At 42.0% G+C, this 27,035-nt stretch overlaps 9 protein-coding genes across 11 annotated transcripts; 5 read left to right on the forward strand and 4 right to left on the reverse strand.

Annotated features, from left to right (window-relative positions):
* The first annotated feature begins 312 nt into the window (after positions 1-312).
* On the forward strand, positions 313-2,796 carry LOC104825869 (ubiquitin-conjugating enzyme E2-17 kDa-like). The gene is made up of 4 exons (XM_010558282.2): positions 313-544; positions 1,891-2,018; positions 2,124-2,228; positions 2,433-2,796. Exons 1-4 carry the CDS (start codon positions 475-477, stop codon positions 2,574-2,576), a joined length of 447 nt encoding a protein of 148 aa, XP_010556584.1. The 5' UTR covers positions 313-474; the 3' UTR covers positions 2,577-2,796.
* LOC104825870 (protein trichome birefringence-like 25) lies at positions 2,768-6,672 on the forward strand. Its single transcript, XM_010558284.2, has 4 exons — positions 2,768-2,850; positions 3,703-4,100; positions 4,678-4,961; positions 5,731-6,672. Exons 1-4 carry the CDS (start codon positions 2,768-2,770, stop codon positions 6,535-6,537), a joined length of 1,572 nt encoding a protein of 523 aa, XP_010556586.2. The 3' UTR covers positions 6,538-6,672.
* A 121-nt stretch (positions 6,673-6,793) lies between these two features.
* On the forward strand, positions 6,794-8,457 carry LOC104825871 (UDP-glycosyltransferase 72B1-like). Its single transcript, XM_010558285.1, has one exon. The coding sequence runs from the start codon at positions 6,932-6,934 to the stop codon at positions 8,342-8,344; it is 1,413 nt and encodes a 470-aa protein (XP_010556587.1). The 5' UTR covers positions 6,794-6,931; the 3' UTR covers positions 8,345-8,457.
* Positions 8,458-9,158: 701 nt separating this feature from the next.
* On the forward strand, positions 9,159-10,989 carry LOC104825873 (UDP-glycosyltransferase 72B1-like). Of its 2 annotated transcripts, none has more exons than XM_010558287.2 (2): positions 9,159-10,352; positions 10,391-10,989. In XM_010558287.2, exons 1-2 carry the CDS (start codon positions 9,335-9,337, stop codon positions 10,813-10,815), a joined length of 1,443 nt encoding a protein of 480 aa, XP_010556589.1. In that variant the 5' UTR covers positions 9,159-9,334; the 3' UTR covers positions 10,816-10,989. The 2 variants fall into 2 exon arrangements, with proteins under 2 accessions (XP_010556589.1, XP_019059663.1); XM_019204118.1 differs by having other exon boundaries at positions 9,160-10,295; positions 10,337-10,989.
* A 2,404-nt stretch (positions 10,990-13,393) lies between these two features.
* LOC104825872 (UDP-glycosyltransferase 72B1-like) lies at positions 13,394-15,058 on the forward strand. Its single transcript, XM_010558286.1, has one exon. It carries the CDS (start codon positions 13,461-13,463, stop codon positions 14,898-14,900), a length of 1,440 nt encoding a protein of 479 aa, XP_010556588.1. The 5' UTR covers positions 13,394-13,460; the 3' UTR covers positions 14,901-15,058.
* Positions 15,059-16,544: 1,486 nt separating this feature from the next.
* On the reverse strand, positions 16,545-17,376 carry LOC104825874 (MYB-like transcription factor ETC3). Its single transcript, XM_010558288.1, has 3 exons — positions 17,085-17,376; positions 16,900-16,987; positions 16,545-16,724 (listed from the first exon to the last, which is right to left on the reverse strand). Exons 1-3 carry the CDS (start codon positions 17,146-17,148, stop codon positions 16,628-16,630), a joined length of 249 nt encoding a protein of 82 aa, XP_010556590.1. The 5' UTR covers positions 17,149-17,376; the 3' UTR covers positions 16,545-16,627.
* Positions 17,377-18,555: 1,179 nt separating this feature from the next.
* Positions 18,556-21,120, reverse strand: LOC104825875 (histone H3-like centromeric protein HTR12). Of its 2 annotated transcripts, XM_010558290.1 has the most exons (9): positions 20,870-21,120; positions 20,714-20,745; positions 20,556-20,601; positions 20,417-20,442; positions 20,278-20,323; positions 20,064-20,179; positions 19,236-19,313; positions 18,912-18,987; positions 18,556-18,824 (listed from the first exon to the last, which is right to left on the reverse strand). In XM_010558290.1, exons 1-9 carry the CDS (start codon positions 21,114-21,116, stop codon positions 18,769-18,771), a joined length of 723 nt encoding a protein of 240 aa, XP_010556592.1. In that variant the 5' UTR covers positions 21,117-21,120; the 3' UTR covers positions 18,556-18,768. The 2 variants fall into 2 exon arrangements, with proteins under 2 accessions (XP_010556592.1, XP_010556591.1); XM_010558289.1 differs by lacking the exon at positions 20,278-20,323 and having other exon boundaries at positions 20,064-20,237.
* A 176-nt stretch (positions 21,121-21,296) lies between these two features.
* On the reverse strand, positions 21,297-23,775 carry LOC104825876 (chitinase domain-containing protein 1). The gene is made up of 8 exons (XM_010558291.2): positions 23,454-23,775; positions 23,211-23,284; positions 23,056-23,136; positions 22,862-22,946; positions 22,603-22,700; positions 22,394-22,481; positions 21,797-22,151; positions 21,297-21,687 (listed from the first exon to the last, which is right to left on the reverse strand). Exons 1-8 carry the CDS (start codon positions 23,715-23,717, stop codon positions 21,434-21,436), a joined length of 1,299 nt encoding a protein of 432 aa, XP_010556593.1. The 5' UTR covers positions 23,718-23,775; the 3' UTR covers positions 21,297-21,433.
* A 1,274-nt stretch (positions 23,776-25,049) lies between these two features.
* On the reverse strand, positions 25,050-26,561 carry LOC104825877 (abscisic acid receptor PYL9). The gene is made up of 3 exons (XM_010558292.1): positions 26,353-26,561; positions 25,867-26,082; positions 25,050-25,764 (listed from the first exon to the last, which is right to left on the reverse strand). Exons 1-3 carry the CDS (start codon positions 26,491-26,493, stop codon positions 25,543-25,545), a joined length of 579 nt encoding a protein of 192 aa, XP_010556594.1. The 5' UTR covers positions 26,494-26,561; the 3' UTR covers positions 25,050-25,542.
* Positions 26,562-27,035: the final 474 nt, after the last annotated feature.

Genomic DNA, 27,035 nt, shown 5'->3' on the forward strand with positions numbered 1-27,035 from the left:
GATTAATGATGAAATCATCGTGCATGTGCGTGATATATAATCGGATCGGTAAAGAAGCAAACAACGCCGACCAAAAAGAAATATGCCGCAAAATAACGAAGACAGAACACGAAACCACGTTTAGTATTGAGCTCAAAAAGCCCATGGCATGTAAGGAATTATATTAGCCCATCCATTTGCTTATTATGGGCCTATGGCCCAATAACTAAGCCTTTTAACTCTAAGGTGGAGCCCACATGAAATAGCCGGAATTTTAGAACAGCTATCGACGGTTTTGTTCTCCATTCATCAAGGGCCCTATATTTCCACGAAATACCAAACTGGACCCAGTTATTCTCCCTCTGCGTCGCGTCCACGCATTGCACACCGCATCATACCTCGTTTTCTCAATCTCCCTCTCTCCCGTCACACATTGTGTGAAAGATTTCTCTTCCTCTCGATCAGATCTGTGGTGGTTCCGGACGAGCTGTGTCCATGGCATCGAAGCGGATCCTCAAGGAGCTTAAGGATCTCCAGAAAGATCCTCCTACCTCTTGCAGCGCGGGTTAGGATCTCCCTACTCCTTTTTCTTTTTCGTCTTTCTCAGGTTCCTTGTTTCTTTTCCTCGTTCCATGTCGGATGTAATTTCAGTTTCCGGGTAATGATCTGTCTGCGAGATCGGACAGTTTCAATATGTTATGTTGTGTGAACTTCGTTATTTTGTTTCATGTCCCTGTTGTTTGTGTTGGCGTAATTCTCGGCAATTCATTTTCTCGGCGATGCTCTGCCCAGATCGATGAGTTTTGTTTGCCGTTGAACGTGTTTGAAATTTATGTTGCCCTCTTGTTCTGAAGTATTTCGCCCGTTCATCGAAGAATTCGTCTTCTGTTTGGAAACAGGAATAAAAGAAGAAGAGGTATTTCGGCCATTGATATCCTTTTCTGATCATTAACGTGTGTCCATTGTGCGGAATTAGAAGTTGGGGCTTTCCATCCGCGTCATGTTTAGGATGATTATCTGGGCTTTTTGAAACGAATTGTGTCAGAAGTTCGTATAGAGAGGACCCATAGGCGTGGATGAACCTTGATATGTGTTGATCAAGCAATATTGAACAACTGGCTGCTTTAGTTTACAATCATTGCTATATTTGGAAATTTAACGAATTAACGTAGGTCTGGTCCAAACAAAAACAGCGCATGAAGAGAACATTTCTTGAGTTAGGCATCAGGGATGTAGAAAAATCGTTCTTTGGCCTTTTGAATAGCCGATTCAAATACATATTATTGAATGCAGACCTATGGCGGTGTTTTACTCGTCACCTGTTGTGTCTTGTGTCCATTCCATTGCCCACTCACTCTATGCGAACCGATAATTATTTTGTTCCTGGTTTTCTGTCTTATTGGAATAATGCTTTATCTGAGCATTTTAGTTTTTTCGCTTAATGCTTTGAACTTGTTCTTTGTTATGTTTTGCAAGGAAATGTCCAACCTGGTTTTAGCTCATGTAACATATCAGCCATGACTCTTCTAGAATTGTATGCTTGCAAGCTTTCAAAATGTCTTAAGTTTAGTCCTCGAGAAGTCATCTGACTTCGTCCATAATTAAACAAGTGTCTGGACTCTTGTTTTACTTCATGCCTATAATAGGCCATTAGCAGGCTGACGAAATATTTCACTGACCCAATTAGTCATGGCATAAAGCGCTCCTCGGTTCTTTTCGATCTCTCGGGGGTGTATAAAGTTTTTTGAGTATTCTAATAGATATTCCATGTATGATTCATTATACTCGTGAGTAGTGTGCACAGAATTTCTCTAGGTGTTAATGTACCGAGCCGGATGTTGCTGGGATGTCATGCTATCTTGATCAAACAAGTGTTACTGGTCATAACATAGTTGGTATATGAAATTGCAGGGCCTGTCGCTGAGGATATGTTCCATTGGCAAGCAACAATTATGGGTCCCACTGACAGTCCTTATGCAGGAGGAGTCTTCCTAGTTACCATACACTTTCCTCCTGATTATCCTTTCAAACCTCCCAAGGTTAGTAATATTGCCATGTAACTTTGTCACAGTTCAAATTCAAATTCGTCTCGAAAGACTTTGGTTTCTACGGTGCAAAAGCGAGCAATGCTGCTTGTGGTACAGGTTGCATTTAGGACCAAAGTTTTCCACCCGAATATCAACAGCAACGGCAGCATTTGCCTTGATATCTTGAAGGAGCAGTGGAGCCCTGCCTTGACAATATCAAAGGTAGTAAATGACCTCTTAAAAGTATCTGCTCTGACAGATGAAAATTTCTGCAAGTAACTTCCATCTTTAAAGCATATGCTCTGACATTTCAAGGGGATTGTACTTACATGTATAACCCCTTTGCGTTTTTTTATCGGTTCATCAAAACTTGTTTTGTTGGATGGGCGGTAATGGTATAAAATATGATATGTTATATATATGCAGGTATTGCTATCAATATGCTCGCTGTTGACCGACCCAAACCCAGACGACCCACTAGTGCCAGAAATAGCGCACATGTACAAGACTGACAGGTCCAAGTACGAGTCCACCGCTCGCAGCTGGACTCAGAAATACGCTATGGGCTGATCTCTTACAGTCCCCACCACCACATATGTGTGGCGCCTTCATTCAGTCTTATGTATAAAAAAATGTAAGTGTCATATGTGATCTCATCTCCCACCCTCTTTGATCCCTCTGAAAACCCAGAAAACAAAAAAAACATAACATTTTTTCAGTTTCCAAATGAGAACCTAAGATGTTTGTAATGTTATTGTACGATGAAATGTGAATCATGGATTCAGTCGCATCCAGTATCTAGTGAATGGCATGGTGACATTTCATCTCAACCGAACGAGAAAAGGTTAGTTCTGTAGTGTGACTCCAGTCGAACCTCTGAGCCGTGGACGCCACGCGCAAGTTGAATATTTGCAATCGGGCTTAGTGACAAAAAAGGGTAAATTTCGTATGGATGTATATGATTTAACGTTGATGGGCCCAACTTCTACGTCAGGCAAACGATTGAGATTCTATTCTAACGGGCCTCGCTGTGTTTCCTTTAATATTCTCTCTCTTTTGTCGTTTTGGACAGAGATAAACATTTATGCTCTGGCAAAAGTTTTTTCAAATTTTGTTTTTTGTTTTTTTTTTCTTTCAAAAAATAAAAAAAAAAACAAACAAACAAAAGAAAATAAAAGAATGGAGAAACAAAGTTATGATAGCGTCTTAATTTTTCGTAAAAGAATGTTATTCTCTTTGGGCAATAATATTATATTCGAACTGGTAATACCACACATGATGAAGATATCGGACCACATCATTCTCTCTCTGTTATTATTAAATATGGAAGCGATGCTGATCAGATCTGAGGTGTGAGGTCCAAAACAGGCCATGTGCCATTTTCCTCACAATCATATGAAAATGTGGCTCACGTACGTACATAAATAGCACATTTAACAATGGTGTAAATACGACATAACCCTCTTCCGAATAGGACATTTATTCCTGTCCAGTCTCCCTTCATTTTTTTTATTTCTATGCCCCTGCTGCTATCTCCCTTTTCTTGATAGCCATTGTTGCGGACTGAAGTTTTTTTTTTTTTAATGTAATTATGTACATAATATAGCACGGTTGATACTTTGTATTTTATTTGCGTTTTCTTTTGTTAACATTATAAATATAAACAATATATCAAAAATATATTATAATATTTTATCTTTATATTTTATAAAAAATCTTTAACGTTGAGATGTTTTCTTGGTCGCGAACCTCTCGTCCGAAAACAAATAAATACATTCAATATCACACGAACCGCCTCTCTCCCCCTCCCTCTCTCTGCAACTTCTCCGGAAATTTTTAGGTATAAAGTGTTTAAGAACATGAAGATCGACACGAGCCCATTAGTTTCATCCCACCAACGCAATCAAATCTTTGTCAAGTTCGTCGTTTCTTTTCTTCTGATAGGTCTCGCCTTCCGTCTCCTCGTCTCAAATTCCTTCATCACCTCTCCAGTTTCCGATGTCCAAACCTCACCGGAATCTCCCCCTTCGGATCTCTCCGTCGGTCCTCCTCAAGCTTCGGTGCCTGTCGATTTCAGCATTGCTTCACAAAATGGTGAGAATTTGTTCATGAATTTCTGCAATTATTAAATCGCCCTTGAACTGAACCCCTGAGAAAATAACATAAAGAGTAAGATCGAAGCAAACATAGGAAATTCGTCTCTTTCTTTCTCTCTTCTTTTTGCAAAGTTATCAGGAAACCTCTGCTTAGGTCTAGTTCCTCCTTTTTCATTCAGAAAATTCTGGTGGTGTAGCTTGTCGGGAATTAATCTTGGAGGATTTCATTCCTCCAGTTTCTTTAGTCACAGCAGTATTCGTAATCAGAAGAATTAATAACAGTAGAACCTAATAACTTGATTTGCTGCGTGTTGATGTTTAGCATGGCGAAAACTGAGTTTACAGCTGATGGAATTGGGAATCTGAAGTTTCTCAAAACCCACAAATTTTTTTCGAAACGTGTTGGATTCATTATCTATGTGAAGAGGGTTGCTTTTTTTCATGTTTCCAACTGAAAAATTACTTGCCCGGATCTAAATTTCACAACTTGATGATCCTGGAACTCAGAAATATTTCAAAATCTCTAGTGTTCTGTTCAACATCTGTTTGATTAAATCTCTAAATGAGAGTTGCAGCTTCAGCACAGTGTGATATCTTCACCGGAGCATGGGTTCCGGATCCATCGGGGCCGGTATATACTAACATCACCTGCCGTCATATCCAAGATTATCAGAACTGTTTGAGGAACGGACGTCCGGATGTGAATTACCTTTTCTGGAGATGGAAACCCCGAGACTGCGATCTTCCGAGGTTCAGTCCCGAGCGGTTTCTCAACACCGTGAGGAACAAATGGTGGGCTTTCATCGGCGACTCGATCTCACGTAACCACGTCCAGTCTCTGCTCTGCACTCTCTCACAGGTAATTTCAAACGGTTTCGCTTGCTTTGATTGTTCTTTCAGCTGCTGGATCAGTTAGACGAAATTCGTCCCGAAACCGAACCATACCGAACCGAACCGAATAACGTTTGGTTCTAATTTGGTACACTTTTTATAGAACCGAATGAACCGTTTCCGAACCGAACCGTATGAATACCGAACCGAACCGTATGAATACCGAACCAAAATTCGAATATTCCACTAATATATGTGTAAATATTATAGTTCGGTACTTATTTGGTATTCATATAATGGTACCGTTCCGAACCGAACCGATACTAAAACCGAACCGAACCGAACCGTTTAACATTCGGTTCTAGTTTGGTACACTTTTTATAAAACCGAAAATACCGTTCCCGAACCGAACCGCTTGAATACCGAACCGAAACCCGAAACGCCCACCCCTAAGACGAGAAGGTCTTTGAGGGGGGGTGGAAAACTCCTCAACAAGTCAAACGTTAGGGTTTTCTTTTCATCTTTTGGTTTCGTTTAAACATTTAATGTGGATGATTAAATACAATTATTATACTGTTGAAGAAATATAGTTTTGTATTCCGATTCGAAACGTACATTATTAATACCACTAGGTGATAATGTGTCTGACGAATGTGTCTTGTAGGTTAAATCTGGTCAAGCTGTGTGCTGTCTGAATGAAGGAATCTACCAGATTCTTTTGTCTGAAATGACATCTTTCCAGTTTTTCCCGTTTTATGTATACGTATATTTCACTTAAATCTCGACTTGTAACGCAGGTAGAGGAGGCAGATGAAGTATACCACGACAAGGAATACAAATCAAAGATATGGAGATTCCCATCTCACAACTTCACCCTTTCAGTGACTTGGTCACCTTTCCTTGTAAAAGCCAAGACCTTTGAAGATCCAGATGGTGTTTCCTCGGGAGATATCCAGCTCTACCTCGACCAGCTCGACGGTAAATGGACCGACCAATACCATAACTTTGACTATGTCGTTATCTCCGGTGGTAAATGGTTCCTCAAAACCACCATATACCACGAGAACAACACTATCACTGGCTGCCATTACTGTCAGAGAAAGAACAACCTGACTGAACTTGGCTACGATTACTCCTACCGCAAAGCCCTCCGGCTTGTTTTCAACTTCGTTTCACAGTCCAACCACAAACCCCTCGTCCTGTTCCGTACAACAACTCCTGATCATTTTGAGAACGGAGAATGGAACAGCGGTGGGGTGTGTAACAGAACAATGCCCTTTCGGGAAGGCGAGGCCGAGCTGAAGGATGTGGATACCGTGATGAGGGAGATCGAGTTAGAGGAGTTCCAGAAAGCGGGTGAAGGTTCTGGAACTGGGGAGAGCGGTGGATCCCATGTGAGACTGTTGGATACAACGATTATGTCGTTGGACCGACCGGATGGTCATCCGGGGCCGTACAGGCATTTGAATCCGTTCGCCGGTGTGAAAGACAAGACAAACCAAGTTCAGAACGATTGCCTGCACTGGTGCTTACCGGGTCCCATTGATTCCTGGAACGATCTGCTTATGGAGTTGATGCTTAACCCGAATCGGTGTAAAAGATGATGTAAACACGAAAACATTTTGAATTTGATGATTCATCATGATGATGATTATGGCCTTGTCCGAGGGAAGAAATGTTCTAGCGAGTGTAGATATTGTGTTTTCGTGTACAATAAATCATTTGGCACTTGTTTTCTATTTATGTAATTTGAAGATAAAACTTTTTTTTTTGGTTGCAAAGTAAAGGCGTTTTTGTAATGAACAACGAGGAGAGAGCGTCACTGCACCGACAGTCACCACGTGAAAGTGATTCGCCAACTGTTTTCACAAAGTCAACACTTGAGTTTTCATGTTTCAATTGATTACCATTGGCAAATTCAGACGTCAACTTTCTCTGTCTTTAACAAAAAAAAAAAGAACAGAGAAATCCTCAGTTTCTTCTTAGAGCTTTGCGTCAATGGCGGAAGCAAAAGCAGCAGGACACGTAGTAATCCTACCGAGTCCTGGGATGGGACACCTCATCCCCGCTGCGGAGCTGGCCAAGCGGCTCATCCTCCGCCACGGCCTCGCCGTCACCGTCGTCATCCCCGGCGAAGGTCCGCCGACAAAGTCCCAGCGAGCCGTCGTGGAGTCTCTCTCTCCCTCCATCAACACCGTCCTCCTCCCACCTCCAGATTTCAGCGATCACCCACCGGTCTTCACTCGTCTCTTGCTCACCGTGATTCGCTCCAACTCGGCGCTCCGGCAGCTTTTCCGATCATTCGAGGTGGAGGGACCCCTTCCGGTGGCTCTAGTGGTCGACCCCTTCGGCGCCGACGCTTTCGACGTGGCGGCGGAGTTCCACGTGGCGCCGTATCTGTTCTTCACGTCGAGCGCCAATGCCCTAGCGTTCGCCCTCTACCTGCCGGAACTAGACGAAACGGTGTCGTGTGAGTACCGGGACTTGACCGAACCGGTTCACCTCCCGGGCTGTGTCCCGGTTCCTGGTAAGGATCTGCTCCAACCGGTTCAAGACCGGAAGCGCGACACTTACAAATGGTTTCTCCACAACGCCAAGAGATACAGAGAAGCCCATGGGATATTGGTGAATTCCTTCCAAGAGCTAGAACCCAGAGCTATAAAGGCCCTTCAAGAACCGGCCACCGGAAGACCACCGATTTACCCGGTCGGGCCATTGGTTAACATTGGTTCATCCGATGCTAACCGGACCGAAAAGTCGGAATCTGAATGTCTCCAGTGGTTAGACAAACAACCTCCCCGCTCGGTTCTATACGTCTCCTTCGGCAGCGGAGGAACACTCACGCAGGACCAACTCAACGAGCTGGCTCTGGGCTTAGAGGACAGCCACCAACGATTTCTATGGGTTGTACGGACTCCGAGTGGAATCGCCAACTCGGCCATTCTCGACTCACACAGCCAAGGTGACGACGACCCATTAACGTTTTTGCCTCATGGGTTCATGGGCCGAACCCAAAACAGAGGCCTAGTGATTCCATCATGGGCTCCTCAGGCTCAAATAATGGCCCATCCATCAACAGGCGGATTTTTGACACACTGCGGTTGGAATTCCATTCTAGAGAGCATTGTGAACGGCGTCCCATTAATAGCGTGGCCTTTATACGGAGAACAGAGGATGAATGCTCTGCTTCTGGTCGAGGAAATCCGAGCGGCTTTGAGGCCACCGAGTTTCAGCGATGGGGTCATCGGCCGGGAAGAGATATCCGACGTGGCGAAAAGGCTAATGGAAGGGGAAGAAGTGAGGAATAGAATGAATGAGCTGAAGGAAGCAGCGTCCATGGCCTTTAGTGGCGATGGCTCCTCTACGAGGACACTTGATGATTTAGTGTCCTTCAGGTGGGTAAAAAGCTGATCAACTCAACAAGTAAAATGGATTTATTAATGTATGTCTTGTAAGTTTTAATTTACCGACATGATAGCGAGTCGTTTCGAATAATTTCTAATGGATCGGCCGGATGGTTATTATTTCTAGCCCAACAATATAAGCGTATGTCTCTCAATTATGCAAACAAACTGTATCATTACAGAATCCGAAATCGTAAAAACATAGTTCTAATCCATTCAGGTGTAGAAATGCAGCCCAATTTTAGATTTTTTTTGTTGAGTAAAAAAGGCTTTAGGAGACGTTTATATTATATAGCCCAATTATAAATGGGCCTGTAATTAGGCCGATCAGTAAAACAACGCCGTTTAGGTGTCAGTAATGGAAGACGGAAACAGCCTGTCGTTTAGTACACAAGCCGTGGATGTGCCGCCGTTTTCCTATCACCCTCTTGGAGCCTGGGCGACTTTCATAGTCACGCTGCTGGAACTTTCATTTGCATTTCGTCGCACCCACATGTACACGTGCGCACGTGTGATATGCGACTCGCGCGCCTCCGTTCCCGAACCACTCCGCCGCACTCTGCGCTCCGTCCAATCATTTGATTATAATTTACAATGAATTCGTAAAAAAAATAGCATCCAATATATGAAATATGTTATTCAGCACGATAAAATTACGAATTGCGCTTCCATTTAAATGTAAAATACGTTCGCTCATATATATAGTGTTGGGTTCAGTAAAAAATTATATTTAAAATTGTCGATCAATATCTATCACAAAGACGGGGGAAAAAAACAAGTTCTAGAAACCACCTGATTCATTTCATGAATTATATTGAATATGTTAGATAAATTACTGAGTCTTTAAGGAACCCCATATTAGATATTAAAGAAGGCTCCTAATAAATGCGTAATCAATTATCGAACCGCATTAATAGCCCTTTATTATAAAGAAAGATAATTAGTAAGAAAGAAAGAGGAAAAAGCAAGATCCGCGATTTTCTTGGATGTTGCATCAATGGCGGACGCAAAATCAGAAGCACACGTGGCGATCATGCCGAGTCCCGGCATGGGACACCTCATCCCCGCCGTCGAGCTCGCCAAACGGCTCGTTCACCGCCACGGATTCACCGTAACCCTAATCATCGCCGGCCAAGGTCCGCCGTCGAATTCCCAAAGATGCGTCCTCGAGTCGCTTCCTCCGTCGATCGCCTCCGCCTTCCTCTCCCCCGTAGATCTCACCGATCTCCCTCCGGCGGCGCGAGCCGAGACTCGCATCACACTCACCGTGACTCGCTCCAACCCGGAGCTCCGCCGCCTTCTCCGCTCCTTCACGGCGCAGGGACGCCTCCCATCGGCTCTCGTTGTCGATCTGTTCGGTACGGACGCCTTCGACGTTGCCGCGGAGTTCCACGTGTCACCTTACGTGTTCTATCCATCGACCGCTAACGTCCTGTCGCTTTTCCTTAATTTGCCGAAACTAGACGAAGTCATACCGGGCGAGTATCGGGACTTAACCGAACCGGTTCACCTCCCGGGTTGCGTCCCGATTTCTGGTAGGGATCTTCTCGATCCAATTCAAGACCGGAAGGACGACGCATACAAATGGCTACTCCACCACACCAAGAGATACAAAGAAGCCCAAGGCATTTTGGTGAATACTTTCATAGAGCTAGAGCCAAACGCTATAAAATCCATCCAAGAACCAGCTCCCGATAAGCCAACTATTTACCCGGTCGGACCGTTGGTTAACATGGGTTCGTCGGACCCTAACCGGACCGACGAGTCAGAATGTCTAAAATGGCTGGATAAACAACCGCTCGCTTCGGTTTTATACATCTCATTCGGAAGCGGAGGAACAGTCACTTGCGAACAGCTCAACGAACTGGCTCTTGGTCTAGAGAAGAGCGTTCAACGTTTCTTGTGGGTTATACGGAGTCCAAGTAGTTCGGCAAACTCGTCCTTTTTCGATTCACATAACCAAAATGACCCCTTGTCATTTTTGCCGACCGGATTCTTGACCAAAATGACCCTTTGTCATTTTTGCCGACCGGATTCTTGGATCGAACCGTAGACAAGAGTATGGTGGTCCCTTCATGGGCCCGTCAAGCCCAAATACTGGCCCACCCATCTACGCGCGGATTCTTGACGCATTGCGGATGGAACTCGACACTAGAAAGCGTAGTGAACGGTGTGCCGCTCATAGCATGGCCATTGTACGCAGAGCAGAAGATGAACGGGGTTTTGCTGACGGATGGTATCAAAGTGGCATTGAGGCCTCGGCCGAGAAGCGATGGGATAATAAGGAAAGAGGAGATAGGGAGAGTGGTGAAGGTACTGATAGAAGGGGGAGAAGGTAAAGAGATGAGGAAGAGAATGAAAATTTTGCAGGAAGCTGCTCGTAGGGTCTTGAGGGACGATGGGTCCTCCGCAAGGGCTCTTGATGAAGTGGCCTCCAAGTGGAAGGCCCATCAAATGGAGTTAGATGGAATCCATTAAACGGCTTTTTTTATTTTTTATTTTATATGATCTGCGGAATTACTTCTTCCAAGCATATGTGTTGCTTTGTTGTCTCCGTAAACCGTTGTTGTAGTTATCGCACAACCTTACGAGACTCGGTGATTGATTCAGTCGCAATCTTACTGCACATGTCGTGTCGAAATTGAACAGAAGTTGGGGGTCTGTTTATTCCAATTGCGGTGTTTCTCTTGGCCTCGGCTCTCTTACGCTTGTGGGGCCCATGGTGGGCCTACTCAACGAGATGGCTCTGGACAGACAGAGGACAACCACCGACGATTTCTATGGGTTGTGTAACGGACCCCGAGTGGAATCGCCAACTCGGCCATTCTCGACCCATTGACGTATTTGTCTCATGGGTTCATGGGCCGAATCCAAAACAGAGGCCCAGATAACAGCCCACTCATCAACAGGGGGCTCTTGGCAGACTGCAGACACGAAAAATCTGATTTACACTGTCCTTTAACTGGGCAAAAAGGAGACGTTTATATTAGCCCGAAGTTAATTCGGCCTAACAAGCCCAATAGGTAACACGACGCCGTTTAGGTGGTGGCACAGACTCAAACAGCCTGTCGTTCTAGTAAACTAGCCGTTGATGTGCTATGACCCCTGGGCTGACTACTAATCTCGTCACCAGCAGTGGCATATGCCATACTATTGCTAAGGCTTTTTTTTTTATAATCCGGAAGTTCACCGGGCCTTTGGCCCGACTACATCTCCCAGAGGACCGGAAAAGTTCAGATGAATACCCCTATCCACGTTTGGGTTTGAATTCAGGATGAGAGCATGATTTGCATGTTCTCTTACCACTAGTTCATCCAAGTTTGAATACTATTGCTAAGGTTTATTTAAATGTCCCTGTTGAAATAAACGATAACATCAGATTTATTATTTAAGTATACATTTTAAATAGTTAATGGCGTGTCGCATATACTTACTTCATATCCCAATTAGAGGGTGACTACTAAGATTTATTCAAGATGAAATGGTCTCATTCTTGTAATAAAGTTTATTCGAGTAAATGAAATATTCTCATTCGTATTTTATTTATTGATAATAAATATTTATTTGGGTGGGCAGTGGCTGTAACAACTAACAACAATCATATAATATACTCTTTCTATTCACAACGTTTCTAACTTTCCATATGACACGACTCTTTTACATTTATAGAATAATAAAGAAATATTAATTGTTGCTTTGATGGGACAAGCTTTGGACTTGCTCTTGTGTGGCTCTAAATAAATAAGCAGCTCCCAATTTCATTGATCCGCGAGCTGCTTTCGTGGTATCCACCACACTCCATAGTCCATAAAAAAAATCATCAATTTAACTAAATAAAATAGTTACTAGTAAAAAATATAGTAAAAATTATTTTCAACTAAATTCGGTTATTCATTGAAAAAAAAAATTCAACTGAATTTTTTCGATATTCTGAGATATATAATTTGATTAAAAAATCCGATGAATTTACAGATTATAAATAAATTACTAATTAATATCCACACCCCATACAAATATATATAAATGAATCGAGTATGATCACCCTTTTAATACTTATTTATTCCCAATGTGTGGACTCAATTTTAATTTAGCTACAACTAAATAACTATCTAATTGTTGGCAAAATATTTATCTTCTTTTTAAAAATATAAATAAGAACAAAGAGGATTACAAAATAGTACTTAACATCTACAACGCAATATAGATACTAAATCGAACTAAATTCAACCGAACCAAACAAAATTAAATCAAAATTGGTCACATTTTCTATCGATTTAGTGGTATTTGTGATCCACGAAAAATCGAACCCATCTTTATCTCCCTTACCTTTTGAGCACGTCATTTGTTATATATATATATATATATGACAAACAAAACACAAAGTGTATATACGTGCAATTATAAAATCGGCAGTGTAGTTACGTTACGGATAAGGAGATAACGGGCCGCACAAGCTCAAGCCATTGAACAATCCATTAGCCACACGACAAGATTTTGTCCCAAATCCCCAGAAAACCGGAATAGAAAAATCGTGGAGCAATAGCATTACGATCACACTGACTTCCACGCGTACACGTGTAAGATGTAACACGCACACGTCCGTAATCCACAGTCCAAATTATTCAATGCAGTCCCTAATGATTCAAAGCTGTTAATTATTCATCACTATCAAACCCATACGCTCTTGTGTTTGCATATAATATAAAATGTCTTTATAATTAGTTCTGCATCCATCTATCCCATATACTGATAATTAAAACAGTTTTCAAAAACCACTTATCCCCAATGTACTATATTGTGTATTTTAGCAAAGTTAAATATATATTAAAGGAAACATATAACAGATATTAAAAAGGTTACTGATAATATAATTCAATTAGTCTTTTTTTAATATCATTGTAACATATTGAGTTATTAAATTAAAATGCTCATTCATGGTCTGCATTAATGAAACCAAATATAATTACTAGAAAAGAGACGAAATATAAAAATTAATGAGAATGAGACACCGCGAGGCGCGAGCTATGTTATTATAAAGGCCACGACAACTTCATTCTTCTGTATCATCGAGATATATCAATAAAAAAAGGCTATATCTGCGGAATTTCCTCAAGATTGCAACAATGGCGGGGGCAAAATCAGATGCACACGTGGCGGTAATGCCAAGCCCTGGCATGGGACACCTCATCCCGGCGGTCGAGCTCGCCAAACGGCTCGTCCACCGCCACGGGTGCACCGTGACCTTCGTCATCGCCGGCGAAGGTCCGCCTTCAAAGGCCCAGAGGGCCGTCCTCGAGTCTCTATCTCCGTCGATCGCCGCCGCTTTCCTCCCCCCCGTCGATTTAACCGATCTTCCTCCAACGGCGCGAATCGAGACTCGGATCTCACTCACCGTGGTTCGCTCCAACCCGGAGCTCCGCCGTCTGCTCCATTCGTTCAAAGCGGAGGGACGCCTTCCAGCGGCTCTCATCGTTGATCTGTTTGGCACGGACGCCTTTGACGCAGCCGCTGAGTTCAACGTGTCGCCGTACATATTCTACACATCGACCGCTAACGTCTTGTCGCTTTTCCTTCATTTGCCGAGACTAGATGAAGTCATACCGGGCGAATATCGGGACTTGACCGAACCGGTTCATCTCCCGGGTTGCGTCCCGGTTTCTGGTAGGGATCTCGTCGACCCAGTTCAAGACCGGAAGGACGAGGCGTACAAATTGCTACTCCACAACACCAAGAGATACAAAGAAGCCCAAGGCATTTTAGTGAATACTTTCATAGAGCTAGAACCAAACGCTATAAAATCCATCCAAGAACCAGCTCCCGATAAGCCAACTATTTACCCGGTCGGACCGTTGGTTAACATGGGTTCGTCGGACCCTAACCGGACCGACGAGTCAGAATGTCTAAAATGGCTGGGTAACCAACCGCTCGCTTCGGTTTTATACATCTCATTCGGAAGCGGAGGAACACTCACTTGCGAACAGCTCAACGAACTGGCTCTTGGTCTAGAGAAGAGCGTTCAACGTTTCTTGTGGGTTATACGGAGTCCAAGTAGTTCGGCAAACTCGTCCTTTTTCGATTCACATAACCAAAATGACCCCTTGTCATTTTTGCCGACCGGATTCTTGGGCCGGACCAGAGACAGGGGTATGGTGGTCCCTTCATGGGCCCCACAAGTCCAAATACTGGCCCACCCATCTACGGGCGGATTCTTGACGCACTGCGGATGGAACTCGACACTAGAAAGCGTAGTGAACGGTGTGCCGCTCATAGCATGGCCGTTGTACGCAGAGCAGAAGATGAACGCTTTGTTGCTGACGGATGAAATCAAAGTGGCATTGAGGCCTCGGCCGAGAAGCGATGGGATAACAGGGAAAGAGGAGATAGGGAGAGTGGTGAAGGTACTGATAGAAGGGGGAGAAGGTAAAGAGATGAGGAAGAGAATGAAAATTTTGCAGGAAGCTGCTCGTAGGGTCTTGAGGGACGATGGGTCCTCCGCAAGGGCATTTGGTGAAGTGGCCTCCAAGTGGAAGGCCCATCAAATGGAGTTAGATGGAACCCATTAAATGTTCTTGTGGAATTTTAGTTTTTGCTTATTCGATCTGAATAATTGTCAGTCCAAACATATCTGTGTTGCTTTTGTTTACCGAAATCACAGTCCAAACATATAGTGGTTGGGCGTTTGAATATTGCAATGGCTGTGTTTTTTTTTGGGGTCGGCATCTCTCTTACACATTTCTTTCTGGGGCTTAGGGAAATAATAAGGTATGAGGTGTTGGATTGGACCATTGAATATAAAAACGGCAAGTTAAGGGGGTCCTGAGGGCAACATCATGTCGTTTCCTCACATGTAAAACAACAACCATTTTTTTTGCATTGCTGTAGGTAGGTTGTTTGGCACTTTCAGTTTCAATACTGTATATATAGACCACGGCCTGACATATGACTGAGATACAGTATCTATGATCATAAGAAAATAAAAATATCTTGTTGTTTTTATTCGCGTCAGGGATTAACTACATAGATTTGAGGAAAAGGATGAAGGAATTGAAAGAGTCTGCTCGTAGGGCCTTGAGGGACGATGGGTCCTCCGCAAGGGCATTTGGTGAAGTGGCCTCCAAGTGGAAGGCCCATCAAATGGAGTTAGATGGAACCCATTAAATGTTCTTGTGGAATTTTAGTTTTTGCTTATTCGATCTGAATAATTGTCAGTCCAAACATATCTGTGTTGCTTTTGTTTACCGAAATCACAGTCCAAACATATAGTGGTTGGGCGTTTGAATATTGCAATGGCTGTGTTTTTTTTTGGGGTCGGCATCTCTCTTACACATTTCTTTCTGGGGCTTAGGGAAATAATAAGGTATGAGGTGTTGGATTGGACCATTGAATATAAAAACGGCAAGTTAAGGGGGTCCTGAGGGCAACATCATGTCGTTTCCTCACATGTAAAACAACAACCATTTTTTTTGCATTGCTGTAGGTAGGTTGTTTGGCACTTTCAGTTTCAATACTGTATATATAGACCACGGCCTGACATATGACTGAGATACAGTATCTATGATCATAAGAAAATAAAAATATCTTGTTGTTTTTATTCGCGTCAGGGATTAACTACATAGATTGTGTTTTTTATTCTATTTTAAATAGATTGAAATAATTTCTATTTTTTTTCCGGTATAAGGGTATATATCGTTATAAGCTAAATTGTATCGAGATAACATATTTTATTTGTAATTAGTCCTGGTGAAAATTTTGATATATTTATCCAAAATTAGAACTTGGGCAAAAAAATGGAAAGATCTTTATTGGGAAAAGTCACCACTGTCACTACAATCAATAAAAAAAAAACAATCAACCATTGTCCGCTCCAAACAATGCATCGGATATTTCTTCCTCATGGATGAACCCATTGGGCTTTAGGCTCAAACTGCTGTTTTGAACCTATTGGGCTTTAGGCCCACATGACTGTTTTGAACCCGTGTATATCTGGTTACGGGCCTTGTAGTTGTAGGCATTCCATCATCATCATCCATGAAGATTTTATTGTTCCATGCGTTATTTTTTTTCTTGGGTAATAAATTGTGTATATCTGGCTAATCTGAATATTAATTCATTTTTTTTTAATCAGAGGATTGTCATAAAATATGATCGATGTTTTGGATATATAGGAGCATATAAAACGATATTTTATAGGTATATCGTGAAGAAAGTAATAAAAAAACAATATTATATAACCTTGCTTTTTTTTTAATTGATAGGGAAAAACAAGCGATGATACATAGGAGAGGGGAAATCAAGGTAATTGGGAAGTTCGGTGGTTCTTCGTGACCCAAAACCTCTCGACCTCTTTAGCACTTCTTCCGGGGATCCTCCCTGCTATCAAGTCCCACCTTCACCATTCGTATATTTAAAACATGATTATATATTTCATTCATGTTTTTTGGTCTTTTCGAAAGCTAAGAATAGCTATCCATAATCGATAATCAGTTTTCCAAGTGAAATTATAGGGTTTTGGAAAATAAATGAAAATGGATATATAGGGTTTTGGAAAAGGAGCAAATTAACCTGTCACGAACAAGCTTATGCATCCTGCAGATCAAATCCTCTTCTTCTCGGGACATGTTTACCTCTTCCCACTCGATGCTACTCACTTCTGCTTCATACAAAAAAAAAAATCACATTTAGAAAATAAAAAATAAAAAGGAAGAATGGGAAACGTACGACAGCGTGGGGAAGAGAGGAGGAGATGCCTTCAGAGGAAGAGGAGACAAGCGGGGGATTGGTCTTTGGCTGCTTCTTGCGGTGCTTATCCATCTGAACTGAAACAACTGATTGTAGCTTTTGCAACTATTTTCTTCTTCTTCTAAAGAGCCGTACAGTACGTACCTAGGATCTCTAGGGCTTCGTGGCAGAACAAGAATACTTCAGGATGTTTTGTACGAGAGAGAGAGAGAGTGTGTGTATCGTTCCAAAGGGACACGAGGAAGCCATTTTTATAGTGTGGAAACCGGACTCAGCTTCCACTGTTCGGTTTGGTTTCTACATTTGATTTGGGGTAATCTCGTTTTCTGAATCATCGTCATTGTGATTACGCTCATTTCAACTCCGCGTGTGCATATGGATAGGGAACTACGAACACATTCATTACATCATTTACTCCCTCACATTTTTCAACCATTTTTATCTATTGGATAGGTTAATGAGTCCGTCTTGTAACACTTTCTTTTACGCATAATTTATGATAAACCGAACAACAGTTAACAAGAAACAAATAAAAGCGAATGGATATTCATGATAATATTTAAACATATATATACTACATGATATCATATGATGTTTTCTCTTCCGAAATCATTATATGCTCACTCAACCGACTACTAACTACCCTTGGAGATCAACAAATTTTGTGGGGCAGACAAATGAGGTAAAATTAGTTCCGATGTAAAAAAAAAGGGTGAAGAATTGAATATCGAGGACCACATTTTTTACTTTTTTATTTGCGTACCGGTATTAATTACCCTTCGACCTCTCTTGAATTAAATGAAGATAAAATATTGTTAGAACTATAATAATAATAATAATAAAAAGATGGGTTGAAAGTTTGTTAGGGATTTATATAATTAGGTCAAAGAGGATATCCACTATTTATACCCGAACGTTAAGATTTCTTTTTGTTCTGGACAAAAAAATATCTGAAAATTTTTAAATTTATAATTTGGTGTAATATTAATTCATAATTTAGAGATTACTGTATTAAAAAATATAAGTTTAGAAATTACTGTACTCAAAATTATAAATTCAGAAAATACTATATTCAAAAATACAAATTCGAAAATAAATAAAGTCATTTACAAATTCATATTTTTCCTGTTTTCATCGGTCATCCTGCGGCTGTCTCTCACCGAACCAACTATATAGTTGCAACGGCACCTGACACGTGGCTTCCTGTTTTCATTCTAGAGCTAGGGTACTAAAGAGTCAGGTTCAATTTTTTAAATTAAAAAATATTAAATATATATATCCATAATCAATTGGGCCCACAACTTTAACTAGGCCCAGTAGAGAGCCCAGAGTCCACGAGAATATTTTTTCCAATAATATTTTCTTTTTAACAAATCTTTCCACGCACTTTTCTTTTTGATCATTCAGACCCCCTTACTAAGATTTTATTCACCGTAATACCCATACCAGCAATCTCCTTACAATTCTGGCTATACAAAGTTACAAACACAGAGAGCACGATTTTCACGACATAATCATCGTTTCAAATCAAAAGATACCCAGTTAATGTCAGGTGTTGGGTGGATCGGACCAAAAACAGACCCTGTGAAATAAACTACCACATGTGACAAATTTAAGGTTGTTACTCTACGTCCAAGATTTTACAGATACAATACCCTAACAGATAAGGTACCTTCTAGTTGGTGTTTGCCATCACCATGGTCGGCCTTTTCCTCCAAGCCGGCGTGCAAGCTCCAAGTCTTTTCTCACTGATATATTATCAACAGAAAGAATATTAAGACAGTACAGACTTGGCTTCTTAGAGTAATCCTACAACTGAAACCTGTGCGACTTACTTAGAGTAACACGTTTCGCGTGAATGGCGCAAAGCATTGCATCTGAGAATAGACCGACTAGGAAATCTTCAGCTGCCTGCACCAAAAATGGATTCAGAACTCATGCCTTCATTAGTTATCAGGAGAAACGAGTGCACATTGTGTGCGTGAGCATCCATGTGTATTTTCAGATCTAAAAAGACTAGACGAAGATGGGTTGAATTGTTCAATCCGATGAACACGTTTCAAATGCAAGCATGATCAGCATGGCAGATATTATCATGATAAACAGGAGTCTATGTGATTTAGGTTATCATTTCACATTTGGGGACAATAATATATTACCTCTTGAAGCACCACAAGAGCTTCAGCTTGCCAGCGAGTGATTTCTGGAGGGGCATAAATGTGGGTGATACTTCTCACCTGAATTAAAAAAAAATATTTCTATGAATTCGTCCATTAGAGTCTCGTGTAACAACAGCGATGTGGATTGTCCCCTGCAGTCTGATCGAATCCAGTCAGATTCTATTGTTCTTACGCTTCTATTTTGAGAGACAGACTTATCTCCTTGTTCATTACTTCATGATAAAAGTCCCAAATATAAGATACGAACCCATAGAGAAAATGGAATATAACCCAACACGATTATGAAACTCCCAAGACATCTAGGGAACCTGTAACAAAAAGTCGAAACCCATAGCAAACTCAAAACACTTGACATTCTGTAAAATTCTCAGACAAGGGGAACCATGCCTCCTCTTGCACGTGACCTTCCTTTGTCTCTCTAAGTAAAAATGTACGGATCAGGAGTCTTATCACAGTCATAACTTCCACATTGCTATCTACTCATGCTTAGCAGCCTAAACTGGAAATGAATAAATTATTTCTACAGGCATCCATAGCTCGAAATCAAAGGCTGTCTGGTGATATGTTTGATGTTTCAATTCTAACTCGATTCGATGCTTTGCAGGCATGATTTACTCAAAATTTGGTGCACATCCTAATATCATATCTTAAACAATGAAAAATTCCCAAAAGAAGGAAAAACTTGTATCACATTGACCACGGTTTATCAAGCTGGCATTTGCATTGCATGCAATAATGCTCTAAAGTCCATTCAACTTCATCTTTCGACGGTAGAATCCAAAAGGACAAGGAGTTGGAGAAACTCACTTCTCTAATGAAGCTTGCAGCTGGAATCAGAAAACCCGTTGACTTCTGATACTTCCGAATCTCTCTAAGAGCAACGGTTCCTGGCTTGTAGCGATGAGGCTTTTTCTTCGGGCTTTCTTTAGGGAGAGAAATCACAAGGAAATAGAAAAACACAGTGTGACCACCACAGATGTTCTGCAATCAATGCACTGCAAAAGTTATTTTAAAGACTCACTTGGTGTGGTTCCCAGTCTAGATTTCCTAGCTCTCTTTTTGGGTGCCTTCATACGCAAACAGAGAAATGCTTGAGCAAAACGAAGCACACGCTATAAGAAATGAGGGAAGCAGAGAATAGCGAGGGACAGAAAACATACCCGACGTGGTGAAGTAGTCGGAGTAGCTGCAATTTCCGCCAGAAAAATATCACACAACAGAGATAAAACGTAGCTCAGATAACTGAGTAAGATACTGTGAATTAGATAACCCAGGAACGTAATAGACCCTAAAACTCACTTTGCTGAGCACCATCCCCAGTTTCAGGACCCGTACTCGTCGGGTCCTACAGCATTTGCAAAGCAAAATCATCGTTAGATGATGAACAAAATCTAAAGATTATCGGTAAGAAGGAGAGTCTACAGAAAAGGGAACACGGCCACAGACAGAAAGCGTACCGTACTCGGTCCTGCATCTGATGGCCCGGTTGCTGCGATATCAGGACGAAAAACCTAGGGTTAGGAACGACAAAATTGGACCCTAAATAGGCTAAATTACGAGAAGAAATTTAAACACCTGGCGAACAAATCAGCATATAGAAGCAGAGAAATCACCTCGTTGTTTCCGATCCTGTCGGGAGGAAGCGAAGTGCTTTGTTCTACCCATCAATGCCCTAGGATTCGTACCGGGAGAACAGAGAGTAGGGAGACGAAGAAACCCTAGCGAGGAGAGGACCGAAGAAGAAAATTTTGGAGGGAGGGAGGTTGGGGTTCTCTTCCCTCCCCTTTCCCGCTCGATTCGAAATTTGATTTGATCTGAAACTGAGAGTCGGTCTCTATGGTCATCAGGCACTGTCGTCATCCATATTTATATTTGTTCTTACCATCCTTCTCAGGTAGAGGGCCTCTTTATCTCGTCCTTTTACCAATATTTTCATTGTTATTTTTTTAAATTTTATTATTACTTGCGGTTATCAGAATCTCACGTTGTTGTTTTTCGTTGTTGTTGTTGGAATAGGTAATACAATTTGACGACCAGTGGTGCGGATGATTTCAAAAAATTATCTTCGTCCCTAACACACACAAAAAAAAAACATCGTACAAAAGGATCACTCTCAAGACTTGAAACCGCAATTGATAAGCCCTACAATGAAGAAGAAGCACAAGGGGGGACATCACTTAAAAAAGATAAAAGAAATAATCTAAGCCTTGTCCGATTTCCCAGATGGAGACGCCAATACCCCACAGACGAGCATTCTCAAGCCGCACAAGGATTGACATCAATGTCGGGTAGAAAACAACATGCTTGTTCCTTTTCTCATCTCTATACACAAAATAATGCTCTCCGCTCTCTTTATCCCATTCAATCGTCGGCTTCTGCTTCTCGAGCAACGAGAGATAATCCCTTCCGGTTATTGCCCCACCGCCCGATTCTGCACATTCACCACAACAATGAAAAAATTTCATAGGTTAGTTCGACAAGGTATAGAACTAAGAACGAACCACCTAAGTGAGTTCTTCAGTCTTGATAATGGTTCATACCATCAGAAAGTGTGAAGTCATTGCCGTAGAAGTTGATACCGAGCAGAATCTTTCTTGCCAGGTTTTGGTCGACACTGTCAGATGAACCGAGCAGGAGCCTAAGGGTAAAGCCTATCCATTTGAGAGGAGCATTCGGGCCAGGTTTTTGGGGACTGGAGAAATCGTAGGTCATGAGAGAGAAGCCATCCACATAATCTTTCACGCTTCGGAGATCTTCTGGTCCAAAGTCGTATGGTTGAAGATTCTCTGAATGAGGTGGACCTATGACATACATAAACTGCATATGTTGCTCCTGATTTCTTGGAGATATCGTGGAGTGGAGGGCATTTCCAAGTTGTTTTATGAATTGCAATGCCTGGAAGAGCGAGTATGAAGGATCATGATCATTTTTAATACTTAAAAGGAACATTCAAGTTGCATCCTACAATAAGAATGTTCACCAATCTTACTTAATTACACATCTTTCGGGGTATTTTTCCTCCACATACGCTAGGTTTACAATGTGAAATCTTCTCCATAGACTTGCTCGGAGGAAAAGTACCCCGAAAGATGTGACATTAAGATAGGAACAGCTTTGGAGCAGCTTACAGATCATACCATTGTCCGCATGTCTGGATCATGCAAAACCCCATAAGCTGCCCACCTCGACCAAGACTCTAACACGATACCATCATATTCCATTTCCCTATTGATCAAAGAAATCATCAATACGTTTCTTGAAGTGCTATCAGAGGACTGATATCCTTACCCGGATAAGAATAAGATCTTCATCAGTGTACAGAATTTTATATTCCAAGGGACCTTACTTGCACTCTGTGACAATGAGGTTGATAGCTTGATCCCTTAGTTTCTTCTTTCTGAGTAGCTCTCTGGGGAATGCTTCCAGAACCACTCTCGGTAATATCTATCAATTTAGAACGAATACTAAAACCATCAAACGAAAGAGAACCAAAAACAAGTATTAAAATTATAATGTGCAGTTGTTAATGCATATAACCAAATGCCCAATTCCAGCCTTTTGGCTCTCCAAGAAAATGAAGAAAAACCGGGTGTTGGTTCAAATACCAGAGCATTCCCTCGTGATCGGAGATCTTGGATCCACCCTTTATCAACATTTTGTCTCCCTTCCAAAATCAAGCCACTTCCTTGACTGCCAAAATTAGGAACCAACCCAAAAGATCACACACATCAGAACACCACCATCTTTCTTGCACGGCATTATAAGCCTATGGAAACCCCATGTCGTTAACCAAACATACCTCTTCAGGTCGTACCAAACCGGTGATAAATGTGTGAACTTGGAGTTGAACACCTTTGCCATCTCATATCCTTTTGAGTTCCTGCACAGTTTTGCAGCACAAGATTCAGTAACCATGTCTGAAACTGTACGGAAACATGAATATGAGAAACCCACCAAGGCGTGACATATGCTAACACTGGATAATCATAGTGCCGACTCGATGCGTTCTCTGCCGCCTTGGAGTGTTCCTGAAATAATTCAAACTATCCTCATCAATTCCCATTCACTTGCATTCATGCATATAATTATACGTTCGGATCATCTACGCAAGCGACAAATGTACAAATACGGGAAAATGATGAAATTGATTCCGCATAATCCGAAATTTTCTATGCAGCTAAACAATTATGGGCTTACACTGAGGATCTCTCGGAAACTAATATCGGTTTTGACGAGTCTCCGTTGACGTACGGAAGATGTCGGATGAATCCCTCGTTGAGCGAACTTGACATTGTAGATGACCACCGAAACGGCAGGAATCACGACGAAGAAGATGACGAAGATAGCGATGAGCCTCCGATCCGAGTTCGATTCGTCAAATTGACCTTCTCGGCTTGGTCCTTCGCGTCGACCCCTCCGCCGATCCGAACTCGCCGTGGCTGCAGCACGCCTCCTCGCCATTTGTGGCCCACCCGGCGAAATGTAGTGGTGACAAGAAAGGCAAAACCAGCGATGGGAAGAAACGCCGTCGTTTCTGCAGGAGAATAAAACGACATCGTTGCCACGAAAGGAGATTTTTGGCCGATTGTTATCCCCGATATGCCCCTGTATTCGGTTCAATATTACATTCAAGACCTATGTGAAGCTATCTCATGTTGGGGACACGAGATTGGCACAAGGGTTTTGCGTTCTCTCGTAAATCTCCAATGCGAACATTTGCCTTGAAAGCAGATGATATTGCAGAGCCGTAAAGGTGAAAGCTTTTTTTTTTTGGTTCTCGGTAGCTCTACCTTACTGGTCTGAAACCGAGTGTCTTCTATTTTCCGTCATAGAAATGATGAAAGTCTCAAGCTTTGAGCTAAATGATTGAACCCAAGCTTCCGCTTTGTGCGCATCATCCCTTGTTTGTATCTGGAGACTCCTCGTTTCTCGATGAATCTTTTTGTTTTGGCCAAATCTCATGTGTTAGTGTCCATAATTCGAGCTTCGAGGTGTCTCAGTTTACTGGCGAAAGTTCGGGTTTTCGAGCCTGGGAAATTAAACAGTTAAAAACGATGCGTTTCGAGTTGCCGGGGAGATCTTATCCAGAGCTTCCATGGAGAATCTGTCTGCGCCATTGTTACAGCAGCTCATTTCCTTCAGCAGCCACACAACGTGCCAATTCACCGGTCTGCTCCTCTTTACATCAATCGTGAGTCATTGGAATCTAACCCCGACTTTTGAACACTGCTCTTCCATGGTGGATTTGCTTGGGAAGTTCGGGTTATCTTGACGAAGCTTGGGACTTCATGTAAACGACGCCATTGAAGCCCACTTCAACCTCTGGGGTCTCATGTGTTAGTGTTCATAATTCGAGCTTCGACGTGTCTCAGTTTACTGGCGAAAGTTCGGGTTTTCGAGCCTGGGAAATTAAACAGTTAAAAACGATGCGGTTCGAGTTGCTGGGGAGATCAAATGGAGAGATCTTATCCAGAGCTTCCATGGAGAATCTGTCTGCGCCATTGTTACAGCAGCTCATTTCCTTCAGCAGCCACACAACGTGCCAATTCACCGGTCTGCTCATCTCTTTACATCAATCGTGAGTCATTGGAATCTAACCCCGACTTTTGAACACTGCTCTTCCATGGTGGATTTGCTTGGGACTTCATGTAAACGACGCCATTGAAGCCCGCTTCAACCTCTGGGGTCTCATCTTACAAGATCCACTGAGTCATAGAACTCACAGAGGTTGCTTGGAAGAGGCTTTAAGAGTTAAAGAGAAGTTGGTAATGGCACATATTGAGAAGATGGCAATGACCGACGGCAAACTGCATGTCATTGTTTAGCAAAGGAGGAGATTTTCTTACAGGATGGGGCAAGGGTTCAGTCAGTGTTTTGGAGAGGGAAAAAGCCCCTACCTAATACAGATACCCCTAGTTATTTTACAATGGTGCAGACGATATTTTACAGTGATTACCTACACATACAGAGGTGGAAAAATACACTGTCCACGAACACAAATGACACTACACCATCAGATCTTTCGCCACAGACAGGATATGATGTGAGCACGACGACGATGATGATCCAAGCATTGCTGTAACAAGCAGCAGGAGAGACAGACCGCAATGACCAGGAAAGAGTCTATACATATATAGACCAGACAAAATTTTCAGGAAGAGGATAACACACTGGACGGATCCTTCACTCAGTTCGTACCTGCTACACAACTTCTCATTATCCAAAGCCTCTAAAATCAATCTTCGGAGCTGCCTGCCGCATGTGATTCCTTGGAAGGATGGATATTTCAGTATGACCCGACAACGGGTTCGGTTCTGTCCTGAGCAGCCAGTCTTTCGGAAACATCAGCCAAAGATTTCAGATTACACCTTATCAGTGCCTCCACAAAGTAACAAGTCTCATCCTTGGTGTTGCCTTCAGGAACATCCACCACAAATGACTCTATCACCATAGTTCCTGGTCTCCCATCGATCATCTCCGGATGAACAGTCACGACGGAAGAGTAATTCTGCAAGAACATAGACACAGAAAAACCCCAGGATTTGTAACAGAACAACATATATACAATACCCTGTAAGAAATAGAGATGTTTCAATCCGATTTTGGTTACCTTTAGTCTGTGATCACCGCCAACGATCTTGATGCCGAGAATGTGTTCGTCGTCATCAAGCAATTCCAACCTTTCGGTGCTGGTGGTAGCGGGAAGGCCAGACTTGACATTTACTTCTCTAACGCTACCGATCTCAGGATCTCCATTAACTATGCATCTGCTAACAAAGGGCTTGTATTTCTGTGGCTGATCAAATCTCCTCACAAGCGACCAAACCTGTTGACCCAGAAATCTCAGAGTAGATAAAGTAAACACCTTCACCATTTCCTAAAATTACTGGGGAAAAACCCGAGAATGAAGTTCCCCTTTGAAGAAACGAACGAGAAAAAAAAACCTAAATCCACGAATCCAGGGATCGATGACCCTATATCTTCCGAAATACAGATTCTACGTATAATATACGAAATCAGAAACAAAATCAGAGATGAGTGAAAAGTCAGAGAGCGAATCCATCATATATATATATATAGAGAGAGAGAGATGTACGAGATGAACAGGGGCTTTAATGTGTTTGACGAGAGCAGAGGTACACTGATCGTTTCTGCAGAGATGGTGGTGATGCATCCGTACGTACTGCGCCGCTTCCAGACCTCCGTACATCGCCGTATCGCTTCCGCCGCCGTCCATCTCTCTCCTCTTCTGATCACCAAACCTCCTCTCTCTCTGTCTCTGAGGAAAACCAATGAATCTGCAATGTGGATAAATAGACACAAAAAAATTAATTTTAATTAATAAAAGAGGAAAAAAAGGAGAGAAAAAGATTTCTTTATAACTATAAAATTGGGCTCAATAATCAATGAACCCACCGACAATTAACTTTGACATATCTTTCCCACTTGTAACTGACCTCTCCTTTCCGACCAATAGGCTGAAGCAAAAAAAAAAATATTTACTTTTTTTTCATAAATCATATTTATTACACATTTCGTTGTGTAATGTATTTCCCTTAGCACCAATAACTTAGTCTCCATATGTCTTAAATTTTTGTGTGATAATCAAATTTCAGTTTATGTCTTACGATGAAGATCTGTGTTTTGATTGGAAAATAGGAAAGTTGGTGACCCAAATAAGTGAAAACACTGTACGTTACAGATACACGAGAATCATGCGAGCGTCTGGTCTCATTTGCATCAATCAATTCATGCTTTAACGGTACAAACTGTTTTCTG

This window comes from Tarenaya hassleriana, unplaced genomic scaffold (assembly GCF_000463585.1).
Source record: "Tarenaya hassleriana unplaced genomic scaffold, ASM46358v1 Cleome5, whole genome shotgun sequence".
NCBI classification, from domain to species: Eukaryota; Viridiplantae; Streptophyta; class Magnoliopsida; order Brassicales; family Cleomaceae; genus Tarenaya; species Tarenaya hassleriana.

Bases quoted from the DNA above. Each gene is read 5' to 3' on its own strand.
- LOC104825876 (XM_010558291.2), bottom strand. From the start codon at position 23,717: ATGGCGAGGAGGCGTGCTGCAGCCACGGCGAGTTCGGATCGGCGGAGG. The intron at 22,701-22,861 runs GTATTTGAACCA...CTAAATTGATAG, and splicing joins GATCACGAGGGAATGCTCTG to ATATTACCGAGAGTGGTTCT. The intron at 22,482-22,602 runs GTAAGGTCCCTT...TTTGATCAATAG, and splicing joins CTCATTGTCACAGAGTGCAA to GGAAATGGAATATGATGGTA.
- LOC104825871 (XM_010558285.1), top strand. From the start codon at position 6,932: ATGGCGGAAGCAAAAGCAGCAGGACACGTAGTAATCCTACCGAGTCCT.
- LOC104825869 (XM_010558282.2), top strand. From the start codon at position 475: ATGGCATCGAAGCGGATCCTCAAGGAGCTTAAGGATCTCCAGAAAGAT. The intron at 2,019-2,123 runs GTTAGTAATATT...CTTGTGGTACAG, and splicing joins ATCCTTTCAAACCTCCCAAG to GTTGCATTTAGGACCAAAGT. The intron at 2,229-2,432 runs GTAGTAAATGAC...ATATATATGCAG, and splicing joins CTGCCTTGACAATATCAAAG to GTATTGCTATCAATATGCTC.
- LOC104825874 (XM_010558288.1), bottom strand. From the start codon at position 17,148: ATGGATAAGCACCGCAAGAAGCAGCCAAAGACCAATCCCCCGCTTGTC. The intron at 16,988-17,084 runs GCATCTCCTCCT...TGTATGAAGCAG, and splicing joins TGTCTCCTCTTCCTCTGAAG to AAGTGAGTAGCATCGAGTGG. The intron at 16,725-16,899 runs GTTAATTTGCTC...CGAATGGTGAAG, and splicing joins CATAAGCTTGTTCGTGACAG to GTGGGACTTGATAGCAGGGA.
- LOC104825877 (XM_010558292.1), bottom strand. From the start codon at position 26,493: ATGGACGGCGGCGGAAGCGATACGGCGATGTACGGAGGTCTGGAAGCG. The intron at 26,083-26,352 runs GTACATCTCTCT...CTGGGTCAACAG, and splicing joins TTAAAGCCCCTGTTCATCTC to GTTTGGTCGCTTGTGAGGAG. The intron at 25,765-25,866 runs GTAACCAAAATC...ATGTTCTTGCAG, and splicing joins GCGGTGATCACAGACTAAAG to AATTACTCTTCCGTCGTGAC.
- LOC104825875 (XM_010558289.1), bottom strand. From the start codon at position 21,116: ATGACGACAGTGCCTGATGACCATAGAGACCGACTCTCAGTTTCAGAT. The intron at 20,238-20,416 runs GTATGTTTTCTG...CATTGATTGCAG, and splicing joins CGACTACTTCACCACGTCGG to AACATCTGTGGTGGTCACAC. The intron at 18,825-18,911 runs GTAAGTCGCACA...ATAATATATCAG, and splicing joins CGCGAAACGTGTTACTCTAA to TGAGAAAAGACTTGGAGCTT.
- LOC104825872 (XM_010558286.1), top strand. From the start codon at position 13,461: ATGGCGGGGGCAAAATCAGATGCACACGTGGCGGTAATGCCAAGCCCT.
- LOC104825870 (XM_010558284.2), top strand. From the start codon at position 2,768: ATGAAATGTGAATCATGGATTCAGTCGCATCCAGTATCTAGTGAATGG. The intron at 2,851-3,702 runs GTTAGTTCTGTA...ATAATATTTTAT, and splicing joins TCTCAACCGAACGAGAAAAG to CTTTATATTTTATAAAAAAT. The intron at 4,962-5,730 runs GTAATTTCAAAC...CTTGTAACGCAG, and splicing joins TGCTCTGCACTCTCTCACAG to GTAGAGGAGGCAGATGAAGT.
- LOC104825873 (XM_010558287.2), top strand. From the start codon at position 9,335: ATGGCGGACGCAAAATCAGAAGCACACGTGGCGATCATGCCGAGTCCC. The intron at 10,353-10,390 runs GTCATTTTTGCC...ATCGAACCGTAG, and splicing joins CTTGACCAAAATGACCCTTT to ACAAGAGTATGGTGGTCCCT.